This window comes from Melopsittacus undulatus, chromosome 13 (assembly GCF_012275295.1).
Source record: "Melopsittacus undulatus isolate bMelUnd1 chromosome 13, bMelUnd1.mat.Z, whole genome shotgun sequence".
In the NCBI taxonomy this organism is placed as follows: domain Eukaryota; kingdom Metazoa; phylum Chordata; class Aves; order Psittaciformes; family Psittaculidae; genus Melopsittacus; species Melopsittacus undulatus.
The window spans coordinates 5,333,988-5,360,095 of NC_047539.1; the positions used below are offsets into that span (position 1 = coordinate 5,333,988).

The following is a 26,108-nucleotide window of genomic DNA, read 5'->3' on the forward strand; positions in this document are numbered from 1 at the left end:
ACAGCTTGTTTCTCTGGAGCCCTCATCTTCAGAGTGCCTTGGCTCAGCTCTGACATCCTCACGATGGATGGTTTGATGGCCAAATGCTGCTTTAGGAAGGCTCAGAGCAGTGTTGAGCACAGGCTGGAGAGGAAATGTATGTGGTTCATCTCCCCCTTCTTGTCTTGGCAGGGGAGTCCGTGTCAGTGATCAAGCATGCAGACCCCATTCCTGACCCTCGGGCTGTCAACCAGGACAAGAAGAACATGCTTTTCTCTGTAAGTCCTTTATGCCTGTCCCCACCTCGCCTGTGGTTTTCCAAAGAGCCACCAAGTGAAGAGGGTGATGGAGGCAAGTGATCTCTGAGCAGAGAAAGGGAGTGCATGCGTGAGAGAGACCCAAATCCATGAAAATAAGAACCTGCTTCATTTGGGCTATGACACCCTTAAATGCCTCAGGCAACCACTGTGGGTTTTCCATGAGGTAGGATGCATTATGGGTGGGGAAAAGGTTTGTGGTTGAGCCTGGAGCTGTTGCATTTGGGCTTTCTCCTTGCTCATGCTCCTCTCAGACAGCAGTCAGGTCCTCAAGGGGTGAGAGAGCTCTCAGGAGGGATGTCCAGCTGCTTCCGGGTGGGTTTATGTCAAACCCCACAATGTCTCATTTCCCCTTAACCAAGATCGTATGTTCTCCTTTCACAACAAGCACCCCATTTCCCTGCTCAGACTGAAAGGTTTCATGCCCACATACCCACTCTGTCCCCTTTCTTCCCTACCAGGGCACCAACATCGCCGCTGGGAAAGCCGTCGGGGTTGTCATTGCAACAGGAGTGTACACCGAGATCGGGAAGATCCGCAACCAGATGGTGGAGACTGAGCCTGAGAAGACTCCCTTGCAGCAGAAGCTGGATGAGTTCAGCCAGCAGCTCTCCAAAGTGATCTTCCTGGTGTGCATTGCCGTCTGGGTCATCAACGTCAGCCACTTCAGTGACCCCGTCCACGGCGGCTCCTGGTTTCGGGGGGCCATCTACTACTTCAAGATCTCAGTGGCACTGGCCGTGGCTGCCATCCCTGAGGGCCTCCCGGCTGTCATCACCACCTGCCTGGCACTGGGCACGCGGCGCATGGCCAAGAAGAATGCCATTGTCCGGAGCCTGCCCTCCGTGGAGACCCTGGGCTGCACCTCCGTCATCTGCTCCGACAAGACTGGCACCCTCACCACCAACCAGATGTCTGTCTGCCGGGTGAGTGCTGGGTGCTCAAGGGGGAGTGCTCTGTAAGCCCCCGAGCACTCTGCATTGCTCCATCCCCATCGTGGGGTGTTGGGCTTTGTTGTCCTCACCAGACTTGTTTTGTGAAGGTGAGAATGGAAGATGGTTTGTAGGGAGCTCTGAGCTTCCTCTGTGCCTGAGCAGGGTCAGTGAGGCTGACGGCTTCTCTTGGCATGGTTGTTATTTGAGAAGTCATTTTTATGAGCGCAGCAGGTTGGAGATGCTATGTTGCAGATTTACTTCAGGGCTACCTCTCAGAGAGCATTTCTTCCTGCTGGGATGTGGAGTTGAGACAGAGCTCCTGGAGATGCCAGCACAATTGGCCTCTGCCCTCTTGCCCATTTCCCCCCTGTTTTTAACCAAACCAGGGAGAAATGATAAAGCTTGGGCTCATGAGATCAAAACTTGGAGGGTCACTGCAGTGTGTGAGTTTGTGACAAAGCCTGTGTAGAAATCCATGGGTTAAGAGAAGATACCCATGACCTGATGAAAAGGTGCTTTGGTTACTTGTCCTCTGCTGGTGGAAGGTCTGCCATCAGCAGATGTGTGCAGCTGGGCTTGGACTGAAAAGCTCTTCTGGCAGAGGGAGCACTGGTGTGGTTTGGCAAAGAGATTGCAGGCTCCTAGTCTACCAGAGAGCTTTGCTGCTGCCTGCCTGGCTGCATGGAGAGGTGACTTGTTAGGAAAGCCTGGACCATCCAAGTACTTCTCAGTTTCCCCATTAATACTCAAGTCTCAGGAAAGCTTTTCTTCATGGCCTTGGCATGTCAGTTTTATAGGAGAACCTTGGAAAATGTGTTGCTGTGGGGAAAAATGGACCTGGCCACCATTCCTCCTCTCTGACACTTTGGTAGCGTGGTGGGAAGCTGTGATTGTGCTGCAAGCTGGCCACGGGCTTTGGCCACTGGTTTGCTCAGCACAAAATACAAATGACTGGAAACATCTGATATTCCTCTTCTGTAATGATTTACAACAAGACACTGCTGGGATGAGGCAGTGGCCAAGTTGCCCACGTGTTCCCACCAGTCCATTTTCTGATCCAGTGATGCAGGGAAGCAAGTAAAGGGTGATGCCAGCAGTACTTGGGCTCTCTTCAGCTCTGCAGACTGCAGAAGGAGAGGTGGGAGTGACCATGCCTTCTCCAAAACACTTCCTACTGGAGGATCTGCTCCTTGAACTCGGGAAGAAGTGCCACCATCTCTTGCAGTGTGGCAGGATCGGGAGAGGCAAGGTTAGGGATGCTGAGACAGGGAGAAGGCAGGAGGGGGATGGAGGGGATGGAGTGGGGCAGTGGCAGGCATGAGGGGCTTTAACATCAGGCATCATTTGCAGAATGAACTTCAATTAAATTAAACATTCAATGTATCACCCACCCCATCTCCCCACAGCCCCATTCCAATATCCATGTTATTCCCTTGGCTGATTCCTGGCTCCCAGGGTGCAATAGCAAGAGCTGGGCTGGCCCCAGAACACACAGACGTGGCTGTTAATGTTTAACAGAGAGGGATTCCCGTGTTGATACCGGCAGCACAGGGGCTGCTGATGGCTCTGCTGAGCAATGGGTGGGTAAATATTTGTGCTGTGCTGCTGTTGTGTCCTGGATGTGCTCCTGCCCCAGCAGCTGCTCAGCCACGGGGGGTGAAAAGCCACAAAACCCTATTGATAACCTGGGGAAATGCATTAGTTGAGTGTGATTTCATTAACTCACACTCAATTTGACTGAGTGTAGCTGCTCAGCCAGGGTATGGTGCCAAGCAGTGCTTGCCCTCTACATCTTACTGCTGGCATCAGGTCTGTAGAGCTGTAAAGTGACTCTTAAAAGGCTTTAGGTCTGTTTTTAAACCCTCAGCTCTGTTGCTGGCTCTGAGTCTCACTTGGTGTCTGGATTTCATAACTGGCATGCAGCAGAGCCAGCTCAGCAGGATGCATGTGGGTGCCAGGTGGTCAGGAGGGGTGAAGCCATGCCCCCCAGATGCACAGGAGCGTTATGTGCCCACTGAAGTGCTCTGATCTCAAGTCCACCAGAGGTTACAGCTGTGCAATATCACAGTAAAGCCAAAACCCCACTTATTAAATCAGATTGAACTTATGGTTTGTGTCACTCACAGACAGCTGGGATCTCTGAGGCCACTGTCTCACCCAGCCTGTGGTGTGGAGCAACCAGGAACAGCCTTCTCCCAGCTATTAAATAACTATGTGGTTGGGAGTGATGGGAGTCTGGCAGGGGGAAAAGGGGCAGAGAAACATTGCAGCTTTGCTCTTGCACATTTAAATCACCCTCCTAAAACCTTCAGCACCTTTTACACATCATAGCTTCATTTTCCAGGAGCTCGAGGATGGTGTTTGAAAGTCAGGACCCGAAGCAGAGATGTGAGTGTGGCTGTGGAGGCTTGAGGCTGTTGCTGTGGAGGGCAGAGCAGGACAGGGCTGGAGAGGAGCCTCATGTCTGGGAGAGGGAGGTGATGTTTGGATGCCTCTGAGATGGTGTTTTGGGGAACAAGGGCAGAAAGGGGTTTATCCTCAATAAACCTTGTAGCAGAGCCTGTATGTACGAACTCCTGTTCCCAGTGCAGCCGGTCTGGGGCTGTGTGGGCACTATTTGCTGTTAAATCTGCAGAACACTGCCTTGATTCAGCAGCACTGTCTGTCTAAACCAGTCCTAATTAATGGGAGACCCTGCTGGGGGTTTCCCAGGGGCTCTGGCAGTTACTGGTGGGTGCCAGGGCTGCTTCCAGCACAGGAGGAAGATGATGCTGGTCCGTGGGCTGATCGATGGTTAAATGACTGCTGATTGCAGCCTCTTACTATTCCAGACAGCAATCCTCTCTTGTCTGCCTTTTGATGAGTACTTCTCTTGAAGGTACTACAGAAATGTGCAGATGGATCCTTCACATCTCCTTCCCCACAAGCCTGCAGACGGTGCATCCATGGGTGCCCTTTGCTATCTAAAAATACACCCAGCAGTGTCTGGCTGTGTGATACAGCACCAGAGTCAGACAAGACTTGTCAGGTGCAATGCTTGAAACCCTTCTGGAGCAGGGTGTGCTTGTAACGGTTTCCTTCCCATCTCCCTGTTGTGTTAACCCCCAAATCACCAGCGTGGTTTTAAAATGGTTATGGGGATGAGCAGGGGGAAGCTATGGGGTGGTGCTGGCTGGATGCTGGAGCCGGTGTTCACCATGGCAATGCGAAAGGTCTCTGTGAGCATCTCTTGTCAGCCTCTGCAAACCAAGCTGCAGCTTTGCCACCTCCTCCTATTGCTCCTGTTACTATTTATATTATTTCTGTGATGGAAACCTTACCTGCCCTCTTCACAGATTAAGACACAGCCATTTCCTCTGGACTGCTTTCCCTGCCTGAAAACCTGACCCCTTTTCAGTGCTAAAGCACCACTCAAACCCCTGCCAACATCTCTGCAGTGCCCTGGCTGCCCATCCCCTGCCAGTCACACAAGCTGGGAGCAGGCAGGAAAAGTGCTGTAACCTCTGGTTGCTGTGGGTTACACAGCACCTCTTTTAAAGAGGCCTGGAAAAATAAAGGGCCTGGAATGACTTTTATATTTTTTCCTTTTCCCATTTTTAATTTTTTTTAATAAGAAAGCTGCCATTGTAGAAGTAGGAATTGTTTTGTAGCCATGAGCGGCTGGAAACAAACAGGCCCCTATCAGGCAAAACCACCAGTGCCTGGGGCGGATGCTTCCAGGTTTTTCAGTACCTGGGTGGTGTTTCTGAGCCATGAGGAGGTTGCTTTGGGCTCAGAAGTATTCATGCAGGAGGTGTTTGCTTTGAACCTCCCACTTTGATTTGCCCAAACCTATAGAATGTAGAGGTGAGAAAACCCACTGAGGTGTCCTGGTGCTAAACCTGCTGTAAAGGTGCTTCACTGAGCTTGACCTTTATGGCTTGGCTTTAAGCTTGCATCTGGGGATACTGGGCTGCATGGGGATGTCTCTGTGGTGGGGTGCCCTTTTATAGTTAACAATAACTAATAATAACAGTCAGCTAAATAAAACACTAATAACACTAAAGCTCACTGTGTTAAATGGCTGGTACCCAGAGCTGTTGCATCTCTGGTGCTGAGTGATGCCACCCGATTTCTCCAGCATCTGTTGCTTCCCTCTCCTGGGGAACATCTCAAACAACCAGAGGAAAACCAGGCTCCCTCCTGGTTGCTCCAGACAGGCAATTGCAGCTGGGAAAACGCATTCATCACACAACTTTATTTATTTATATTGTTACTTTTTGGCCTCAACCTGGGTCATAAATAATGATTAAGCAGAAACAAGCGTTGCCAAAGTGTCGCCTTGGCTGGGGCCAGGCACCGCTCTTGCTCCAGCTGGAGGCTGCCCCAAAGGATGGGCTGTGCTAGGAGGGGGCAATGGGGTCTGGGACAGCTTGGGGAGAGGGGGGTTTGTGGTTTAGGTTTGGGGGGTTGTTGCTTTCACTGTACCAGTAAGAGAGAAACTGGAAGGAAGTTTGAAAGGCAAAACTCGCTAAAAATGGAGCATACGGGACTTGTACTGCTCCCAGGGGCTTTATTACTGAGGTGCCACACTGCCAGTGCCCAGAGCGGAGCTGAGAGCCCAGTAACATACAAGGCAAGCTGGTGGCCAAGAGCTGGAAGGGGTGGCAGGGGCAGCTGGACGGATCCTGCCCCGCAGAGGCTTTCCAGGGCATCTGGGGCAGGAGTGGAAAGCTGGACCTGGCTCCTCTGCTCCAAGAAAAACACAGCTACCTTCTTAGGAACTGGCTCAGCATCGCTCCTCTCCAATGGAAACAGAGCTGGAGGAGGTGAACATGTAAAAGGCAGGAGAGAGGTGGAAGGGTTCAGGAACAGCCAGGAGCTGGGGGTGACTGGGGGGGACTGAGCCCAGTGCACTGCTGGGATGGCAGTGGCTGTCGGGTCTCCATGCTGGGCACATGGGTTGTACCAACAAATCACTGCCTAATGCTCTGTCTCCACCTTTCCCTTTCACAGATGTTCATTATGGAGAAGGTGGAGGGCACCCAGTGCAGCTTGCACGAGTTCAGCATCACCGGCTCCACGTATGCCCCTGAAGGACAGATGTGAGTGTGGGTCCCCTCTGCTTCACGGGTAACACAGGGCAGCCCTGGGTTGGCAGCAGGGTCATGGGGGAGACAGAAGGGTCAAGCTTGTGCCTATGGCTGGGGAACCCCAGGCTTGCAGTCACCGGGTGATTGCCCTTTACTGTGGGTGAAAGCCAAGGCAACTGCTTCCCCATCCCTCATGGTTAGTCCCTGCCCAACACAATGTGGAGGCATACACCCCATTTCTGCCTGCTGCCCTCCTGCTGCTCAGCAGAGGGGCTCCCACAAGCTTGTCTCTCCCTTTGTTAGCAATCATGATATAACAAACTTGATTCTGAAACAGGGAGGATGGCAAGTGTGGGAATAGCGATGCACAAGACTTGTCACAGTACGTGCTCATTCTCCAAGTTTCTGAAACCAGCATGTTTTCAGTATTGGCTGGCAAGTGTTGCCCCTGCTTCAAGCAGGACCCAGGGCCAGCTTGTCTGGGAGCCAGTGATGCAAACGGCTGCAAACCAGGGCAGAAAAGCACTGCCCAAGCCCCATGTGCTCAGCAGGGGTGGCTGAGATGGCTGCTGTGCCCAGGCCACATCCTACTGATGTCAGGAAGAGTTTCTGAGGGAGATGGGGGCTTTTCCCTGGTGTGTTATTACACACGAGGGGTTTTCTGCTGTGGAGTTTATTTGTTCCCCTCCTTTGAAAGGAGGTGATGCTCCCCAGTGTGGGGAAGGAGGAAGCTCAGCCAGTGGTTGAAGCACTCTTTGCTCCCTTTGCTGTGTGATCCCAGACATGTTCTTCACTATGGTCCCTTGTGCTCTGTGGAGCAATGACCCAGGCTCAGACTTAATTTAATGAATATTTATAGAGCCAGTTTGATCCTTGGCTGGGAATCTTCATTACAAAGTGAGGCAGGACATGAGCTGGTATCAATCTGCGTTTCAGTTCAATGAGGAGGACTGAGGGACTGAACTCTGCAGCTCAATGTCCCTTTCCTCTGAGACTGCCTGCAAGGAGGCTTCACATTGTCTGCAACAATTCCTGTTGCTTTTGAGTTTTGCTTCAGCCCTGTGCTTGTATCGTGCATTGAGAGTGATGTGAGGGATAACTTAGGCATCACAGAGCGACCCCCCCATTCCCCTAAGGCTGGTGGGACTGACATGATCGGTTTGCTTTAGCCTGGCCTCAGCATGGCAGATATTACAGGCTTGACCTAGGGTTTGCTCACATCCCTGCACAGCACCCAGCCAGCAGCACCTTTGCTGGTGCTTTGCCCAGCTCTGTGCAGGCACAGCCGATAGTCAGGATGTATTCCCCCATCCCTTCCCAGCAATACTCAGGGGATCACACACAGCAAAAGCCATCCTTGGAATTTCCACCTTCCGAAACATGACAGCCATGGCCAGAGGATCTGCAGGCTCTTCCTTCCACCCCTTGCCATTCCCATACCCATGACCAGGGCTGGGCAGCATCCTTTGGGCAGGAGGCAGCGGCTCTCCCCTGCCCATTGTCAGCCCATTGCAGCTTCTTGTCCCTCAGCAAGCAGTCCCTCAGATTTCCTTGGCCACTCCCTGTTTTCCGCTCCTGAGCTGTTACAAGGGCTCCAAAATGTTCTTTCCATTGGGAACCAGCAGTGGAATAAACTGATCCTAATAAATGCCTGACAAATTATTTTTCCAGCCAGCAGATGACCTGGCTGGGTCTATGCAGCTTTAACCTGCAGTTACCTCTCCTGGAACTGGGATCATTTGTTGTTTCCCGTGAAAAGCATCACTCCTGTTTCTGCCACTGGGCCATCGGCAGCATCCAGCTTTGCCTGGTGTGTTCAGGGCTGCCCCTTTCCAGCGACATTTGTGCTCTGTTATGTAGCAAAGAGCTGCTGTTTAGGAAGCAAAGGCCACAGTTTGCCACTTGCTTGGAAGCAGCCACAGCAATGCAGCTGTTAATTTGTCTGCTGCTCTTAAATGCTCCCTTGGGTGCCCTTCAGCTCACCAGAGCACAAAGCAGCATCAAGGGGAGGAGAAGGGACTTGCTGCCGGTTCTACAGCTCGCCTGGATCCCCAGTGATCCAACTGGAAATCCCCAGGGGAGTGGATAGTAACATGAAAGTTGAATTCCTTTGCCCCTTTTCTGTCCATCATCTTCATCATCAGCCTCTTGGCAGCCCCTGCTTTCAGGTCTAATGCTGGTTTGGGCTCCTCAGCAGCCCCTGTTGTTCTGGGGCTAATTCTAGAGTTTATTTGCCTCCTATGATACTTCATTTGCAACTTAGTCCTGCCGTGTTTTAGTAAAGCACAAAATATGAACCCAGGTGTTTATAGATAAGCCTGGGGCTTTAACTGAGCTCTTTCTCCCACTTATCAGAAAACAATTAAAGGGATATATAAGAGAGAGGAGGCCATGGAGATGATGCGAGGGCTGAAGCAGCTCTACTCTGGAGCCAGGCTGAGAGAGCTGAGCTGGTTCAGCCTGGAGAAGATAAGGCTTCTGAAGGGGAAGCCTTAGAGCAGCTCCAGTGCCTAAAGGGGCTACAGGAAACCTGTAGAGGGGCTTGGGACAAGGGCCTGTAGGGACAGGCCAAGGGGAATGGCTTTAACCTGCCAGAACAGGGGAGACTGAGCTGAGCTCTTAGGCAGAAGCTGTTCCCTGGGAGGGTGCTGAGGCGCTGGCACAGGGTGCCCAGAGAAGCTGTGGCTGCCCCATCCCTGGCAGTGCTCAAGGCCAGGTTGGACACAGGGGCTTGGAGCAGCTGCTCCAGTGGAAGGGGTCCCTGCCCATGGCAGGGGGTTGACACTGGGTGAGCTGTAGGGCCCCTTCCAGCCCAAACCAGGCTGTGATTCTATGCTGATTTGACCATGCGAGCTGGTGTGAGTTTTGGGTGTTGTTTCCTCCCTGCAGCCTGAAGGACGAGCAGCCGGTGCAGTGCGGGCAGTACGACGGGCTGGTGGAGCTGGCCACCATCTGTGCCCTCTGCAACGACTCCTCACTGGACTACAATGAGGTATGGGGACACTGGGGTGGTGTGGGGGACAGGGGAGGCTTTTCCATGAGCTTTGGGCCACTTTAGGGCAAAGCCAGTGGAGGTTGTCATTTGGGATGCCCATCCTTGGTATCTCAGGGTGATGCTTTGGGAGCTCTGGGGTGGTGCAGTGGGTGGCAGCATCCTTGGTCAGCGCAGCAGGTAGAGGACATGCTCTAAAGCTTAAGTTTTGGGGTTTTTTTTATGCTTTCTAGTCAAAAAAAGTCTACGAGAAGGTGGGGGAAGCCACTGAAACAGCCCTGACGTGCCTGGTGGAGAAGATGAATGTCTTCAACACTGACATCAGCAAACTGTCCAAGGTGGAGCGAGCCAACGCCTGCAATTCAGTGAGTGGGGTGCAGCCCCTGTGAGCCCCAGTGCTGGGAGATAAGAGGGAGAAGAAGGCTTTGAGCAGTAACCATTGCTATGGTCTAAGGGACTGACCTGCCACTGGGTGAAATTCCCTGGCTCACAAGGGGCCTGAGCTGCTTTTGAAGCAGGTAGGGCAATGACCCTGGGGGGTGATGCCAGGGCTGGGGGGACAAATCTGGGTCCACATGGAGCTTTGGACCAGGTGATTCCCGAGGCTCAAACCCAGTCTAGTCCCTGCTCATCTGGGAGAGACCCCCTCGACAGTGGCCAGAGCTCTGGATGCAGAGGTTTGGAGTTTTATAGCTCCACAGCAAATCTTTAGGTGCCCAGTTTGCACTGAGCAGTTGTCCTGCACAGCATGAACCAAACCCCTGCCTGAACAAGGCTTGCTCTTTGGAATCACCTATTTCTGATGTGAACATACCCCGTGCTGGCTTCTCCTGGGTTCAGCTTAAACCATGACGTGGCTATTCCCTTACTCCAGCTCTCCAGTATCTCCCTCCTCCTGGGGAAAACACTTTATTTCATGCCTGGATTTACTCAGCTTTGGTATCATGCTGTTAGATCTCATAATATCTTTTCTTGCTCGAAGGAAGGGCTCCCTGTTCTGGCATTTCCTCCCCAGATAGGCCAGAGCAGGTAATAATAAATCCCCTGCCTCCTTTCTGATAAGGGAGATGGAATTTCCTAGCCATGTATCAGTCCAGCAGCTGCTTGGTTATGTGTACCCATCACTGCACTGCCTCTCAGGCTGGGGTTGGTCACTGGAGCTTCTCTCCTTGTGTTATGCAGGGACAGAACCCCCTTCCTTGGAGTTCCCTGGCACCAGTTCTTCACTGCTTCTTGCTTGTGCTCTCTGTGGCTCTGTGATTTGAAATCTCCAATGGGATTTTGGGGTTTCCACAGCAGCTGCTCCCAGGTGTCCTTGCTGCTGTGATGAGTGTGCAGGATGGTGGGGACAGCACTGCTTTTATAGGCACAGCACCCACTGTAGTGACTGCACTCATGCCTTGTGCCGGGTTTGGCCTTTGGGAGCCGCTTGGTGTTTGCCTGGAACACCCACAGACAGTGCTGGCATTTTGCATGGACAAATTGACTTCACACATCTACCTCCCCAGCTCCTGCTCACAGCCTCGCTGCAGTGGGAGCATCCTTTTAACTTTGAACTTGCAAGATTTTACTCCAAAAGGAGAAGAGGTTTTTGCCCTTTCACTGATGTATTTACACTTACGTTGTTGTAAAAGTCCTGTTCAAGAAGCTGCTTGTGTCCCTGTCACAAGCAAGACCTTCCTGGCAATGAAACGTAATTGTATAAGCAGTAAGGTGGGCATCAACATCCTCACTGCCCTCTCTGGAAAATACTTTGGATTGGACCCAGATGTCCTGCTCATTCAATGGCTTTTTTGGGACAAAACATATCCTTCCAGGAGGGGAGCTGTGATGCCATCATGGGTGAGAGAAGGGGTCTGGTTGAGGAGGATTGGCTGCTACTGTGCTGAGCATTTGGCTCCTGAAGTATTTAACAAGTAGCAATAGTAGAGCCTAGTTTGTGGTGGGGTTTTGGGAATGTTGAGGTGCAGGAGCCTGCCTGTGGGCACTGCCTGTGCCCATGGGTCCATGTGCTGGGACAGCCCCTGCTCTGCCATCACCCTGCAAACCTGTAGGTACTATGTGAGGGAATGATTGTTACTACTTAGCTGGAAATTAGCATGACCTGAAATGAGCTTGATTAGAGCCTCAGCTGCTGTGAATGTGATGGATTGTTAGATGGAGAGCACTGGCTGGCATGTCCCTGTCCCATCCCAGCTCAGCCCTGTGCTGTCCCTGCAGGTGATCAAGCAGCTGATGAAGAAGGAATGCACCCTGGAGTTCTCCCGTGACCGCAAGTCCATGTCTGTGTACTGCACACCCACCGGCCCCGGCCACAACTCCACCGGCAGCAAGATGTTTGTCAAGGTAGGGGAGCACCCTCAGCACCCTGCAGGGTCCTCCTTCCCCATGCACACCCCAACAGGATTTAGCCCTTCCTGCAATGGGCAGTGATGCTGTGCAGTTTGTCTGCTCCCTTAGCTGTCTGAGGTCCAGGCAGGCTGGTGTGGGCAGGGAGGGGGTGAGTCTCTGCAGCAGTGGGAGGAGAAAAAGGGATATAAAGTGATTTAGAGGGAGAAAAAGATGCTGAGTGTGCTGGTGCTGGGGCCAGGGGAGAGCTGCCCCTGTGCAAAACTTGTCTTTATTGAAGGCTTGGACGCTCTGGACACCAGAAATGCCCAAAGGGTGATGTCCAGCTTTCCACTGTAACCAGAAATAAAATGATGTTTTAAAGGGCATTTTCTTCCCAAGAAGAGATGAAGCAGGAATTTCCCCTGGCTGACCTCTGAGATTTGTATATGGTTGTTCCCACTGAGAGATCTTCTGGGTGGGTGAACTCTGTCCTCCAGGTCAGGTCAGGACCCTCCCAAGCCACAGCATCTGTGCCCTGGCAGTCCTGGATGAGCTTTTTTAAGAGGAGCAATAGAAGGATTTCAAGTTTTATATTAAAAAGAAACTTGAGGGGGTCCCTTGTAAGGTCGCAAGGGATGGGGTGAGATGCTGTGATGCTAGAGGACAGGCGTTCCTGGATCACAAAGGCATCGCAAGCATCCAGTAAGCATTCTGCAGGCAGCAGAGATGCTGTTTTGTCAACAGATTTATAGCCCTGGTCCCATCCTGCTCTGAGAGGGGGTCTGTGGTGTGGGAACATCCCAGGAAGACATGTAGGTTTTGCGGGATCCCCTGCAGAGCAGATCCTGTTGCCTGGGGACCTGATGCAGTGTGCTCGGTCGGAGGCTGCCATCTAGTGCACTGAGCCACCCCGCCAGGGTTTGCATGCTGGGCTTTGGGAGCGATTTCCTTCCCCTTTGCCCAAACTTGGTGCCTTCCCTCCCTCCCTCCCTCCCTCCCTCCCTCCCGCACTCCCTTCGGTGCTGGCAAGAGATGCTCATCCTCTTGCTTCGCTCCTAAGCCCTCCTCTGCTCCCCAGGGTGCCCCGGAGAGTGTGATCGAGCGCTGCACCCATGTCCGTGTGGGCACCACCAAGGTCCCGTTGACAGCCCCGGTGCGGGAGAAGATCCTGGGCAGGATCCGGGACTGGGGCATGGGCATTGACACCCTGCGCTGCCTGGCCCTGGCCACGCACGACTCTCCTGTCCGCAGGGAGAGCATGCAGCTGCACGACTCTGCTGCCTTTGTCCACTACGAGGTATGGCACTGGGGGCTTTCTTCAGGAGATGTTTCCCTTATTCCCAAAGATTTCCCACCTACTTCCAGCTGCCCCAGCAGTGTTTTCTGTCTGGTTTCTCTGGGCAGCAGGCAGTGCAATGGCTCAGCTCTGCTAACTGGTTCAGAGCTCTATTGCAGTGGTCCCAAAGCCAACAGCCCCATGCCAATGGGAATCTGTCTCAGGGGGTGACTGCTGAGAGGGGCCTGGGGACCACCGAGAGGGACAGGGAGGAGGGGAGTGAAGCAAAACAGTGTGAGGAGTGGCAATATGGCTGGGATCATCCCATTGCATTGGGTTATAGGGTGCATCTATGCAGCTGTTGGTAGAAACCTCCTGGGGAAATCCCTGTGCCTGGGGTGGTTTCACAGTGGATAGGGAAGCGGCTGCATCCTGGGAGGATTAATGTGGATCTGGGGCTGGTTTCCCCCCACCCAGAACAACCTGACCTTCGTGGGCTGCGTGGGGATGCTGGACCCTCCCCGCAAGGAGGTCACCTCCTCCATCGAGATGTGCCGCAAGGCCGGCATCCGCGTCATCATGATCACCGGTGACAACAAGGGCACAGCCGTGGCCATCTGCCGCAGGATCGGCATCTTCTCCGAGACTGAGGATGTGATGGGCAAAGCCTACACAGGCCGGGAGTTTGATGAGCTGTCTCCCGAGGCGCAGCGGCAGGCGTGCCGCGATGCTCGCTGCTTCGCCCGTGTGGAGCCAGCGCACAAGTCCCGCATCGTGGAGTACCTCCAGTCCTTCCATGAGATCACTGCAATGGTGAGTCCTCCAGGGGCACCCCACCACCTCCTGGGCCCTCCTCTCTGTCCAGTCCAGTCCTTTGCACCCCATTAATCATGGCTTCGTGCAGACAGGCGATGGTGTCAACGATGCTCCAGCTCTGAAGAAAGCAGAGATTGGCATCGCCATGGGGTCGGGCACGGCCGTTGCCAAGTCAGCCGCTGAGATGGTGCTCTCTGATGACAACTTCTCCACCATCGTGTCAGCCGTCGAGGAGGGCAGGGCCATTTACAACAACATGAAGCAGTTCATCCGCTATCTCATCTCCTCCAACGTCGGTGAAGTCGTTTGGTGAGAGCCCCCACACTCAGTACCACACCAGGGGGAAAAGCAGCTGGAACAAATGACCTTGCAGTCCTGTCCATATCCCCTCCTCCTGCCATCATGTGGTGCCCAGAACTAACCTGGGTACCAAATGGAGCAGCCATGCTTTGTCTCATTCCCATGGCCAGGTGGACTTTCCTTTTGTAGTTTTATAGCCATGCCACCTCCCAGGAACTGTTCAGTTAATCCATTGCCTATTTAAGCCCAGTGTCTGAGATAGATGCAGATATTTGTGCACAGGCTGTTGCCACCAGGTCACACCACTGCACTTTGCATCGGGTCCCAAGTAGCTGCCCCATCCCTGCCCATCCCTCCCAGTAAACCAGTGCTGTCCTCAGCAACATGGGCATAGCCTTGGGATCACTTGGGCATCCTTCACCCTTTTGTTTCAGGAGGGGTGTTTGTGCTGGGAACTGGAACCCACATGGCCATGGGGATATAAGTGGTTGGGTTTCAATTGCAAAGCAAACTTTAATAGCAACAGGAACAGCTTTTAGCTGCAAAATTCAGTCCTGGACTTCTGGTTCCTGCCTCAGGGGCTGCGGGTTCATCTGCAGGGCTTTGGGTGAATGTTGAGTTTGGGGTATTTGGATCCAGTGTACCTGCTTGCTCTCCCCTGACACAACACAGACACTTTCTCTGGCTCGTCTAATCTGACATCTCTGGTTTTCACCCTGCAGCATCTTCCTTACAGCCATCCTGGGCCTCCCCGAGGCCCTCATCCCCGTGCAGCTGCTGTGGGTGAACCTGGTGACGGATGGGCTGCCAGCCACCGCACTGGGCTTCAACCCCCCCGACCTGGACATCATGGACAAGCAGCCCCGCAACCCCAAGGAGCCCCTCATCAGCGGCTGGCTCTTCTTCCGCTACCTGGCTGTTGGAGGTGAGCCCCTGTGGGCACCATGAGCAGAGGATGAGGATGGGCCTGGGCTGCCATGGGGCAGGGGCCCCTTTCTGGGTGCTGGGGGTAAGGGTGTTTCTCTTGGCTGCAGTGTACGTGGGCCTGGCCACAGTGGGTGCAGCGACTTGGTGGTTCCTGTACGATGCTGAGGGACCGCAGGTCTCCTTCCATCAGCTGGTGAGTTGGGAGGGGAATGGGCTGATGTGTTGAGCAGATGGGTGCGGGCATGGATTCAGGCATTGGGATATTTCTTCCACCTTTCTTCTGTGGTTGCTTTAACATTCCCAAATTCCTGTTGGAAAAGACAAAATATAAAAGCAAGTTCTCTCCCTCAGGCTTGATTCCAGCCTTGCTCTTGCCAGTGACCAGCATGGTGGGGAAAACAACTCAAACAAGCTGAAAATAGCTCCTGTACCTGATCCCACATTGAAAAAGATTGATTTTTCATTACTGTAGGTCCAAACAAGGTGGTGGGAAAGTGGGTGCTATCACAACAACGTGCAATGGAAGATGTATTTTTGATGGAGATGTGTGTGTGCTCAAGCACCTTATTAACTGCACATGAAAATCTTTAAGCCCCTACCTAGCTGTACCCCTAAAGCCCCAACCACAGCAGAAGCTGGGTCACTTTAGGCAGTTCTATCAGTTGCTCTGCACTGTGGGATATTTAACAGCAACCCTCATAATCAAGGTTCATCATGTACCCCCAACCAGTCGACCTGTTCCTCCTCTTTCCTGCCTTTCCTACGCTGCTGCTCTGCAGTGTATTTACCAGCTGTTTCCTGTGCCGACAGAGGAACTTCATGAGGTGCACTGAGGACAACCCCATCTTTAAAGGAATTGACTGTGAGATCTTTGAGTCCCGATACCCGACCACGATGGCTCTGTCTGTGCTGGTGACAATCGAAATGTGCAACGCTCTGAACAGGTAGTGTGGCCACAGGGTTGCTCTGAACGTGCTGTGCGTGACCCATTTTGTGCAGCACCTCTTTGAGCATCTGTTGGTAAGCTGGGGGCTTTGCTTTGACTCAGAAGAGCCACTTGGAGCATCCTCACGGGGGTACCCTGGGTTTGCCATAGATGAATTCCTCCAAGCCTGTGTGCTGTTGCTGACAATGGTGGAGGAAGGACTGGATCCACATCTGTTAGTGGTTTGAGTCTGTTAATGACCCATCCTAACCCTTGCATGGCTATTTATGTTGGGATTTGTGTCCAGATCCAGTTCACAGAAAAGCCTGAAAAGGGACAGTCTGGAAGAGAAGGGCTATAGTGTACAGCCTTGCACCTTGGAGAGCAATGGGAACACTCAGCTTGGGCAGGAGCAGGAGGTTGCTGGGGCTAACCCTGTCCCCTCACTTCCACAGTGTCTCTGAGAACCAGTCACTGCTGCGGATGCCACCATGGCTCAACATCTGGCTGCTGGGAGCCATCGTCATGTCCATGGCTCTGCACTTCCTTATCCTCTACGTCAAGCCCATGCCTGTGAGTCCCTTCTGCAACCTTTGTGCACAGCCCAGAGGCTCCTACTGTGGGCTAGGGCAGCTCTGGAGCAGTCTTTGGGGCTGGAAGCTTCTGGGATGGTTGTCCCTGGCACCAGGTCATGAACCAACATGAGGAGTGGGAATCGTTCTGCCCCAGAGAGCCTTTATCTTAAGTCAGAAGCTCTCTGTATAGGTAATGTAAAGGGGTGCAAATATCTCCAGAAGGTGGTTCAGCCCCTTCCAGAGGCATCACCCGCTTTGCAGTCCAAGGCTGGTGATGCCTTGGTTGATGCCTAAGGGTGCTTAAGATGAAGCGTGTCACTGTGCCTGCATTGTCTGTCATGCCCTGCTAAGCCGCTGTGAGCACATGAACATACAGTCCTAGCTCGTTCCTCACTTACCCATCTGCAGGAGAGGCCATTTTTGATTAAGCCCTTGGCCAAGAGCCACCTTGGGATCATGACAGACCTTGAAGAAATCCTGCTTTTTGGGTTATCTGGATCCTCTGTCCTTGTACATCCCTCCTGGAGAGGAACGACCCCCTCTCAGCCTGTGCCATACAGCAACCTGACCCTTAAATAAAACCTCCCACCTCCTTCCCTGCTGACATGTACAATCCTTTCCATCTTGCAGCTCATCTTCCAGGTAACCCCCCTGAGCTGGCCACAGTGGGTGGTTGTAATGAAAATCTCCCTGCCTGTTATCCTGCTGGATGAAGGACTCAAGTACCTTTCCCGCAACCACCTGGATGGTGAGCATGAACTGCAGCACACTGGGTTATGCTTTGCTTGGGGTTCGTGGTGACTTCGTGCTTACCTCTTCTGCTCCTGTGGTGTCTGCAGCTGCATGTTCATCTCTCTTTGCTGTGAAAAAGGGACTTTCTTACCCCCTTCCTCCCTGGCAGAGCAGTTGGTACTTGCATCAGCTCAAAATACTCCCTTAGGAGCTGGAGCACTAGATAAATCTGCCACGTGTGTTTATTCAGCTCCTCTTGGAACTCTGGGAGCTGGATCCCTTCAAACAACAAATCAAACGTGGGTTTCTAACAGGAATCCCTCCTTCCCCCCTCCTCAGCCTTCCGCCACCCTTATCTTGTGTTTGCTACTTCTGTGTTAAGATCAGTCGAGAGCTTAACACCTTATAAACTGGCTTTAATGGAGCTGCACTTTGCCAGCACCTCAGGATTCAGCTCATGGCCTGCAGAGAGGAGAAGCAGCTCCTGTGACACGAGGGCAGCGGTTCCTGTGTCCTCTCAGGCTCTGAGCTGTAAATCACAGCATGTGCTTGGGCAGCCCTCCAAAGAGATGCTATCATCTCTCATCCCTTGCAAAAGATGTTGCTGTAGGTGATATCTTGGTGCTCTTTCCCCTCTCCAGAGGGGAATAAAATGGGTTTTATTCATTCTTTAGGGTGTGCTTACCTTGACAGTGATAACAGGGAGGAAGGGCAGGAGAAACACTGCCTTTGCATGGGGAAGATGTAGTGGCTCTGGAGGGCAGATGAATAAGCTGATGGACTGGATGTCCATCCACAGCATCACCTTGCTCAAACCTTTTTCACTCCCTAGCAAACCTCTTTTTTTAGCTTCATCCTTCAATAATGAGCCAATAATGGCTCTTGCATCCCATGCATGCCCTCGATGTTTGCTTCACCATCTGTGAGCTGGGGATGAAGTCTTTCTCCCACACTTTGCATTTGTCTATAAAAGCTCAGTGCTGTTGGAGAAAGGGTTTTTCTTTGGCTCTGCCAGCACAGCTTGAACACAGCAGCGTTTCTGGCAGGCACATGATCCTTTCTGGTCCTGTAGTGCCAGCTCAGTGTTTCCTCCTCTGATACCATGCTCCCAGCATGAGCTGCCCTCATCCCCATGGCCATGATAGCAAAATCACATTTAAAACATCACATTTGAAAGAAATAATTGAAATCTGCATTTGCCAAATTCCTCTGGGCTTTAAAAAGCAAAAAACAAGGTCCAAAAGCCACTTTTAAGTGTGGTGTTGTGATGTTTTTTTTTGCCAGGCATTCTCAGGACAGTAAGACACAAGTGGAGCGGGGAGCACCAGTTGAAAACCTGCAGGACTCCAGAGCAAGGGTTGGCTTTCTTATGTGTCTCATTCCTAAGTGCTGTATCCCTGTGCTTCCTCCAAAGTCTTGCTTATGTGTGGTGCGAATCTGCTTGGAATATGGGTGAATGTTGCTTGGAAGACCAGCAAGTAACAGAACGCAGGGACCCTTTACCCAGACAGGATCTCCTTTCCCTCCATGGTTTGCCTCAAAATAAGGTCTAAAAAGCCTATGAAGCAGCTAATCCTATGGCAGTTTTGCCCAGGGGCCAGGCAACCTCTTGGTCTCTGCAAGGTGATGCTTGGGGTTGGTCTTCAATGTGGGACCTTCTGAGGGATGGCCACGAGTGTTCAGTTGAGGGATGCAAATGTATAGCTGTGAGTTGTGCTGATTCAGGTTTTGCATGGAAAAGTTTCTCCTTTGATCACATTTAGATAAGTTGTGTTTCCATTGTGCTGGATTTTCATTGTCCTTGAAGTGGCAGAAAGCAGCAGCTCCTCAGTTTTCATACTCATCTCAGTGCTTTACATTCCTCTCCCCATCACCCCAGTCATTTCCAGCATCTCATCTTGCATACCTTGCATGTATTGCTGCCTTCATCCATCTCTGGCCGCTCTGAGGTTTCTGTTTTGGGAGACAATGTGAGTGTGAAACAGCAGTTGGAAGGGCACGGCTGAGCTAGGCTGGTGCAGTGCAACCCACAGATGTTCTGGTCAGGAGCATGGAGATGTTCTGCAGGGCCCTCCCAGGGGTCTGTCACACACGCTGGCAGGCTCAGAAGGGCTGATGTGCCCCAAGGACCTCTTGCACTAATACTTTTAACATCTGTCACGCTCTGTGCATTGAAATGTGTTGTTCTTTCTGAGCCCCATGGTGTGCAGGAGGGAGGTTTCCAGGCATCTGTGCCAAGACCTTGCATGAGTCTCTTTTCTGAGTGGTTCTCAAAAGATGCCAAACCCACACAAGACACTGAGCTAATGCTTGTGTATCTACATGCTCCATCAGCCTGCTGCCATGGCCACCCCGCTCCCCTCCTTCCTTCCTGCACCATCCCCGGTCCTCCTTGTCTTCTCCATCACAGGCATCAGTGTTGGCACTCTAGTATCTTCACTTGTTTTCAGCACGTTATAAGCAGCCGGCCCTGCCTGGCTCCTTGGACTTCATTGTCCTTACGTGTACCATGGGAGAAGCAGGGGCACGACAAGAAGCAGATGCTTCCTGCAACACAACTGCCTGGGCAGCAGCAGCGTCCCTGAAAATGGGAAGTTTTGATGCAGTCGTCACCAGCTTTATGCTGTAACCTCCTCCCAGAGGAGAGCAGCTGGCAGTGGTGGCTGTGTGGTGACAACTGCATCCTGCTCCCTGCCAAGGCCAGCCAGGGCTCTGCATCCCTCCGGGACAGCCTGCAAGCTGCAGGGACCACAGTTTCTATGTCCCATCACAAAACCCCTCCAGCACATAGCGAACAGGAGCTGTTCACCCTCATCTCCCCCATGCACCACACCTGGGGATGAGAGCACCCCCCAAAACTCCCATTGGAGTGCAGTGCTGCAGCTGCCCACTTGCCCTGCACCAGAGGCAGGCGCATCCCTCTTCCCGGAGCAGCAGAGAGCCGGAGCCTGTGGCCATGGCCTGCCCTTGTAGGGTAATCTCTGTGTGGAGCTACCTTGGCTGGGTGCTGGCGCCAGGGGAGGAATGCATCCCCATGGGCCAAGTCGTTTGCTTGAGCTATGGGATGCTCGGAAGGAAAGTGGCAACTGCACCTTTCAGTGCTGGACTCTCCCCAGGCAGGATCATACAGCTCTGCTGCCTTGCTTTTTATTGTTATTTGTGGTTTTCCCTGTCCTGTGTTTTTTGTGTGTGTGCCACGCTTTAGAAGTGGAAGAGGAGAGGGAAGGTGTTGGAGTTGCTGCTCTGGTATTGCGAAGGGATGGCAGGAGGATTTCCCTTTTGGTCCTCTCCCAGGGTCTGGGCTGCAGCTTGGCATGCCCTGGTGCAGTGGGGCAGATGTGCCATTCTCAGAGCTATGAGGGCTGCAGCATTTCCTTTGGAGGGCAGTGATCCAGGCTGGTGGCTGGAGCCTGAATCCCTTCAGCCTCACTTTCTACAGAAACCTGTTAAGTGTCAAAAGCAATAAGGAAAAACCTCCCCAGAAGCCGTGTCTGTGCTGGTGGGGAGCAGATCCTGTAGCACATGAGCTTGTGTTGTTTGGTTGCAAGTGTTCAAGAGCTGAAGGGCTGTGATGCCCCCGAGGATTTGGTGTGAGGTAGGATCCAGGTGGATCACAACCATCTCATCATCCCTGCAAAAAAGTCCCTGCATCCCCCATGCTCTCATCACCAGTGTGTGGAGACGAGAGCCACACTGGCATGTAGGGACCTGCATCCTATTAAAGCTCCAGGGGTGCCCTCTCATGGAAAGACCCCGCTCACTCTGTGCCACGGGGTGCTTAGGGGCCTGAGAGTGACCTTCAGAAGAGCATCTACTGTGGTTAAGGGCTCGCTGTTGATGCTGGAGCTGTGTCCCCATCCTGCCCCTGCCCACTGTACAGCACAGCCACACTGAGCTCTCAGGGAAGCAAATCACCACCTGCCTGTCACCAGGTGGGGACTGTTCAGCTCCAGGAGTTGCTTAAGAGACACCCTGCAACACAGAGGAGATTAATTTTGATGACTGCAGTGAGGTTTAATACACTGTGGTCGCCAGCATCCCTGGGACCAAATAGCATCCAGAGGGATGCTGCCATTGCAGCAGTTTTATCTTGGGACACGAGGGCTGTGCTCTCCAGCCAGCACCAGAAGGAAACTTTGGCTGGAGTTGCACAAAAGCTGTTTTCCCCCTTCTGCCTGCCTTGTTATTTATTAATTCCCCTGGAAGCCTGCTGGCATCAGGCTTGGCAGCAGGCATGGAGCCTTGCTGGTAACCCCAGTCAGGACCCCTATTCATCAAGAGCGCAGTAAAGGCGCTGCTCTGCGAGATGTGTTTGGTGATGTGTGCAGTGATGAAAGACGGAGAAATATGGTCGAAAGATTCATGATCAGTGATTTTTTTCTAACTCTTCTCAGAAAATGCTGCCTTGTGGGTATGTTTTAAAGGGAAAAAAAGACTTTTCTGGGCAGACAGAGCTGCCCACAGGGTCTTTCCCAGTCCTGGGCTGAAGAGCATCCACTGCCTCGGGCAGGGGACACTGCTGTCAACTGCTTGAAAACTGGGGAGCTAATTGGTGCGAGTCAAGCCTTGGCAGGGATTTCAGAGCTGCTCACACTTGAGTTCATGCTGAATGCTGTAGCTTGTGTTGGTTGTTACCTCCTGTCCATCAGTAGGGTGGGAGAAGAGAGGAGGGCAGCCCTGGGGCTGGGACAGTGAGTGACACAAGAAGACTGGTCCTTGATAGTTGTTCTGCAGGTATATATGGCTGTAAATACATCTGAAATATACCTAGTGGTTGTAAGTGGTGTTAGGCCATGGAACAGTATCCATCTATCCAGCTGCAGCAGGGATTGGTGGTGGGATGCAGTGAGCTTCCTCCTCTGCACTGCTGCCTTTCCCTGGGTGCTGCCTGATGCTCTTGTTAGGAGCAATACAAGGGGTCCCTGCCTGCTCTCCTTCCCTCTCTTCCTCCTTGCCTGGCTCTGACCCATCCCTTTTCCTACCTTCCTAAGTGTGCCAAGCCCTTCCTCACCTGGGGACTGGAATCCTCCTCCTTGTGCAGCCCAAGCAGTTGGGGCAGCTCATACAGATGGGATCCCAGCTCCCTTCTGGGACCAACCTTAATAACAAAACTAGGGAGCTGCTTTGGTTTTGAACCCTTACCAATACTTTTTTCTTGTTTCCCTTCACTTTAGGAGAAGAGCACAAGAAATGAACGACACGAAGGAAACGCTCCTCACTAAAGGATCCCTCGCTTGTAACTCGGACTGAAGCCTTGCATGTGTGCCCCTCACTAGAGACCAGCAGGACATGCATGTGTCCGACTACCAGACAAATGCGGGTGAATCGTCGAAAAGAAAAATGCTGATTTTTGTTTTGTTCTGTACCTTTCTTTTTCCTGTACATAGGAGTGCAGTTACTGGGCAGCTGGTGGAGGGTTTGGGGACGGAGCTGTGCAGACCTGGGTCATCATAACACGGTTCCTGCAGAATTTGAGGCCCTCTTTCCAATTCTTACCCTGCTGGGGTGAGCTCAGGCCAAGGTGCCCTTCATGGGAGACTGAGGGGGGAAGCCGGGGTTTAGGTGATACACTGAGTGTGGATGGGAGGCTGCATCCCCCCATCAGGGTGGGATGCAGAAGGGCAGTTCCTGGAGTTGGGATGGCCATGGATTGGGATTGCTGCCCCTCAATGATGTCCATGGTGTTGGTGGGTGCTGTGTTCTGCTCCAGTGGCCACAGTGCCTGCAGGCTGCAGCAGGTCCACATCACTTACAGTGTTATCAGTGGTGGTGTGGATCTCACAGACGGGTGTTTCTATGTCAAGATAGGGTGCATGTCTTGGAAGGTGAAGTGTTCCCTCTTTATCATGCTGTCCTGTTTGATCCCTGTGTTGTAGAAAGCCCCACACCTTCTCAGGCTTATCTGACACCAAAGCATGATGTAGTCTCGTCTGTTCTCCCCTGTCCAGCATCTTGTGAGATCCCACCTGCACTGTTTAAACTGTAGCCCTTTTCCTCATAGGGGCAACCATTTAAAGCAAGGTATGTTCCATCCCTGGAAGTGGTCAAGGCCAGGTTGGACAGGCCCTTGAGCTACCTAGTCTAGTGTGAGATGTCCCTGCCCATGGCAGAGGGTTGGAACTGGATGATCTTAAGGTTCTTTCCAACCCAAACCGTTCTCTGATGCTATGGGGATGACTGACTCTGCATTCCTCATATCTACTGCTCCCTCCTGGTCATAATTTCTTTCCTCAGATGATTTTTAACTGTTTCCTTAGCAGGAGTAGAGCTTAAATCCTTAGGAGCACATCTATGAGTTCTTGTTCTCTGCTTTTGGGAAGCATCCCTGTCTTGCACAGGGCATCCTTGACACCAGTGATCCGCCTTCGAGACAGGAATGAATGTATGCTTGTACATAGTTCTTCTCTGTGAGCAGTGTTTGTCATGGCATCCCTTTTTATAAGGCACCAACTATATTTTATCCTCTCGGAGCATCTCTGCAGCAGGAGTGACACAGGCTGCAGTGAGAGTTTGTGGATCAAGAATGGATTTTGGGATCCAGTAAACTGATCTTTCTCCATTGAGCTGGAGAAAGAGATAGTGGGGAGCTGATAGCTGAGAAGCTGATAGTGGGTGATTTGTTCTCCAGATCTCCAAATCTTCTCTCCTGTTTTCCTCATGTTCCCTTATGATCTGCCCTGATGATATTTAGTTAGCCAGACCCTTTCCTTTCTCTTAATTCCAGCAGCAGCACTAGAGCCAGGGTTTTACATCGCATTTGGCTCCTTTGCTGTTGGCTTTTTGCTTTCACTTTTTGCCTCTTGAGAGCTTCCAGTGCTTTGCTGTTCCTCTTTCATTTGGGCAAGAGCTACTTTTCCTCTGTACAGTAGGTGCCAAATATCATCCCTCCTTTCCTTTCTCCATCACCAGCATTGAAGATGAGCAGAGCCCCCAGACCAATGGGAATGTACAGAATTGTTATACTACTGAGCTGATTTTATTGTACAGAAAACCTTGCATGAAATGTCGTTACTGTATTTAATATATAATGTATTCAAGGAATTTTAATATGGAGCTCTTTAAAAAGATCTTTATAGATACTCTGTGGTTAGAAGATTGTTGCTGATTTTTAATATTATTATACTTTGTCTTGAAGAAAGTTTTATTTTTCAAATGTGTTCTGTCTAATGGATTTAATTGGTGATCCCATGGGGCTACCAGTTCCTCCTTAAAGATTTCCACCATGGATGAGACTCACCCTGGTGCAGAGAGCCAGGGCATGACCCAGGTACTGATTAAGCCTTCAAAACAGGGCTTTAGTAAGACTAAGGCTATAGATGTGTGATTTGCCCTTACCCAGAGGGGTGGATTTCACCTTTTTAGAACATATCTGATCTCTCTGTGCAGGGAAAGAACCAGTGGGGATTTAAACCAGTATCAACTCAGTGACTTCACAAGAAATTGCTTCTGTGTTTCCCTGAGGCTGAAAACCAGTTTGGGAGTGGCTGGACTGGATTCAGAGCCTCCCAGCCCCTTCACAGGGTCCTGCAGGGCTTTCAGCTGCCCATTGGCATCTCCCTGGGATATGGTGGCCTCAGTCCATCGTGCCTGCAGGGACCTGCTTGGTCCATCCATTCTGTATTGCACCTCCTGAGTTACACTGGTTTCCCTGGGCTTAAGGTCTTGTGTAGGATTATTAATTTTACCCAAACACGTATGTGTGTGGAGGAGTTTCTTGTGTAAAGGTCCCACTATTAAATCCTGAATAATGGATGGGAGTCTGTAATATAAAGAAACCTAAAAGGGGAAACAAAAATGAAACAAGCTCTGCTTCAGAGCAGAGATTAAATAGTGAAATCCTGACTTGCTTACACATTCCTCCTGGTAACTTGTGTGTTCTCACCTGGCAGCAGAGAGCTGGAGGAATCAGGCATCCTTCTGAACCCGCTAACAGAGCAGCCGTTTGAAGAGATGCTGAGTTTGATACCTTGTTGTTGGCAGAGATGCCAAGCTGCTGCTGTTTGTCACTGATGGAGATGGCAGGCTGCTGCAAGCCTGGGCAGCGTCAGTCTCTTGGTGCAGTCATTGGGTTCCAATGGTGAGTTCCCAAACCCCAAGCCATCGCTGGCAAGAAACCAGAGCTGTGTCCCAGCCAAAGGCTTGGTTTTTCCAGCAGTAAACTGCATTTGCCTGTGTATTGTAAACTAGAAAATACCTGGAAAATACTGCAGGAAACATCTGCTAAGGCTCAGGAGGCATCCCCCTTGCTAACAGGGAGCATTTTGACACATCCCCATTTCCCATTCGGAATGGTTGACCACATCTCTGTCTTCCTCCCTGTCCTTTAATTACTTGGAATACAGTTTTACTCCATACTTTTTGATTACAGAGGCTTATAGTTCAAGTATTTTAATGAAATAGGAAAATATCCCTAGATATAATTGTTTTCCCTTTACACTTCAATGAAGGGTCAGGATAAATCATGGAGTAGTTACTTATTGCATGTGTGCTACCAGCAGCATGCTGGGCAGTTTTACAGGCTGGAGCATGTTCTTGTGCAGACTTGGAGATCCCAGAGCTTTGGGATCAGGTCTTGTGTCTTACCAAGGCACCTGACTGTGTGCAATACAAGGGACATAAACACTGGGTGGCTGTTTTGCCCAAGAGCTAGTTAAAGCAGCTTAGAGACAAAGCCTCCAGGACCCTTGCTTTTTTTTACACCAGAGTTTAGGAATTACTTCCTTTTTAGTCTCATTTTGATAGTGTTGCCTGGAATATTCAAAGTTTTTAAATAAAACTTAGGATTTTCCAACAAGACCTTTAGCATTGGGGAGCTGCTGTGACAGATTCTCTACATGCAAGAAGCAGCAATGCAAGGTGCATGGTGGAGGACACACCATGATGGCAGCGTGTGGTTGTCCATGAGCACTTTAAACTCCTTTCTCAGGGGCT

At 51.6% G+C, this 26,108-nt stretch overlaps 1 protein-coding gene across 2 annotated transcripts in view; it reads left to right on the forward strand.

Annotated features, from left to right (window-relative positions):
• ATP2A3 (ATPase sarcoplasmic/endoplasmic reticulum Ca2+ transporting 3) overlaps positions 1-24,325 on the forward strand; it is a 47,598-nt gene extending 23,273 nt beyond the window's left edge. The window contains exons 7-22 of one of the 2 annotated variants that reach the window (XM_034068840.1): positions 172-257; positions 758-1,222; positions 6,227-6,315; positions 9,193-9,295; positions 9,529-9,660; positions 11,516-11,641; positions 12,705-12,923; positions 13,380-13,715; positions 13,807-14,027; positions 14,741-14,943; positions 15,053-15,138; positions 15,756-15,889; positions 16,326-16,443; positions 17,076-17,193; positions 18,462-18,534; positions 22,352-24,325. In XM_034068840.1, the coding sequence (XP_033924731.1) occupies positions 172-257; positions 758-1,222; positions 6,227-6,315; positions 9,193-9,295; positions 9,529-9,660; positions 11,516-11,641; positions 12,705-12,923; positions 13,380-13,715; positions 13,807-14,027; positions 14,741-14,943; positions 15,053-15,138; positions 15,756-15,889; positions 16,326-16,443; positions 17,076-17,193; positions 18,462-18,534; positions 22,352-22,427 (2,585 nt within the window). In that variant the 3' untranslated portion in view covers positions 22,428-24,325. The remainder of the gene's footprint in view (positions 1-171; positions 258-757; positions 1,223-6,226; positions 6,316-9,192; positions 9,296-9,528; positions 9,661-11,515; positions 11,642-12,704; positions 12,924-13,379; positions 13,716-13,806; positions 14,028-14,740; positions 14,944-15,052; positions 15,139-15,755; positions 15,890-16,325; positions 16,444-17,075; positions 17,194-18,461; positions 18,535-22,351) is intronic. The other variant, XM_034068841.1, reaches the window with a different exon arrangement.
• Positions 24,326-26,108: the final 1,783 nt, after the last annotated feature.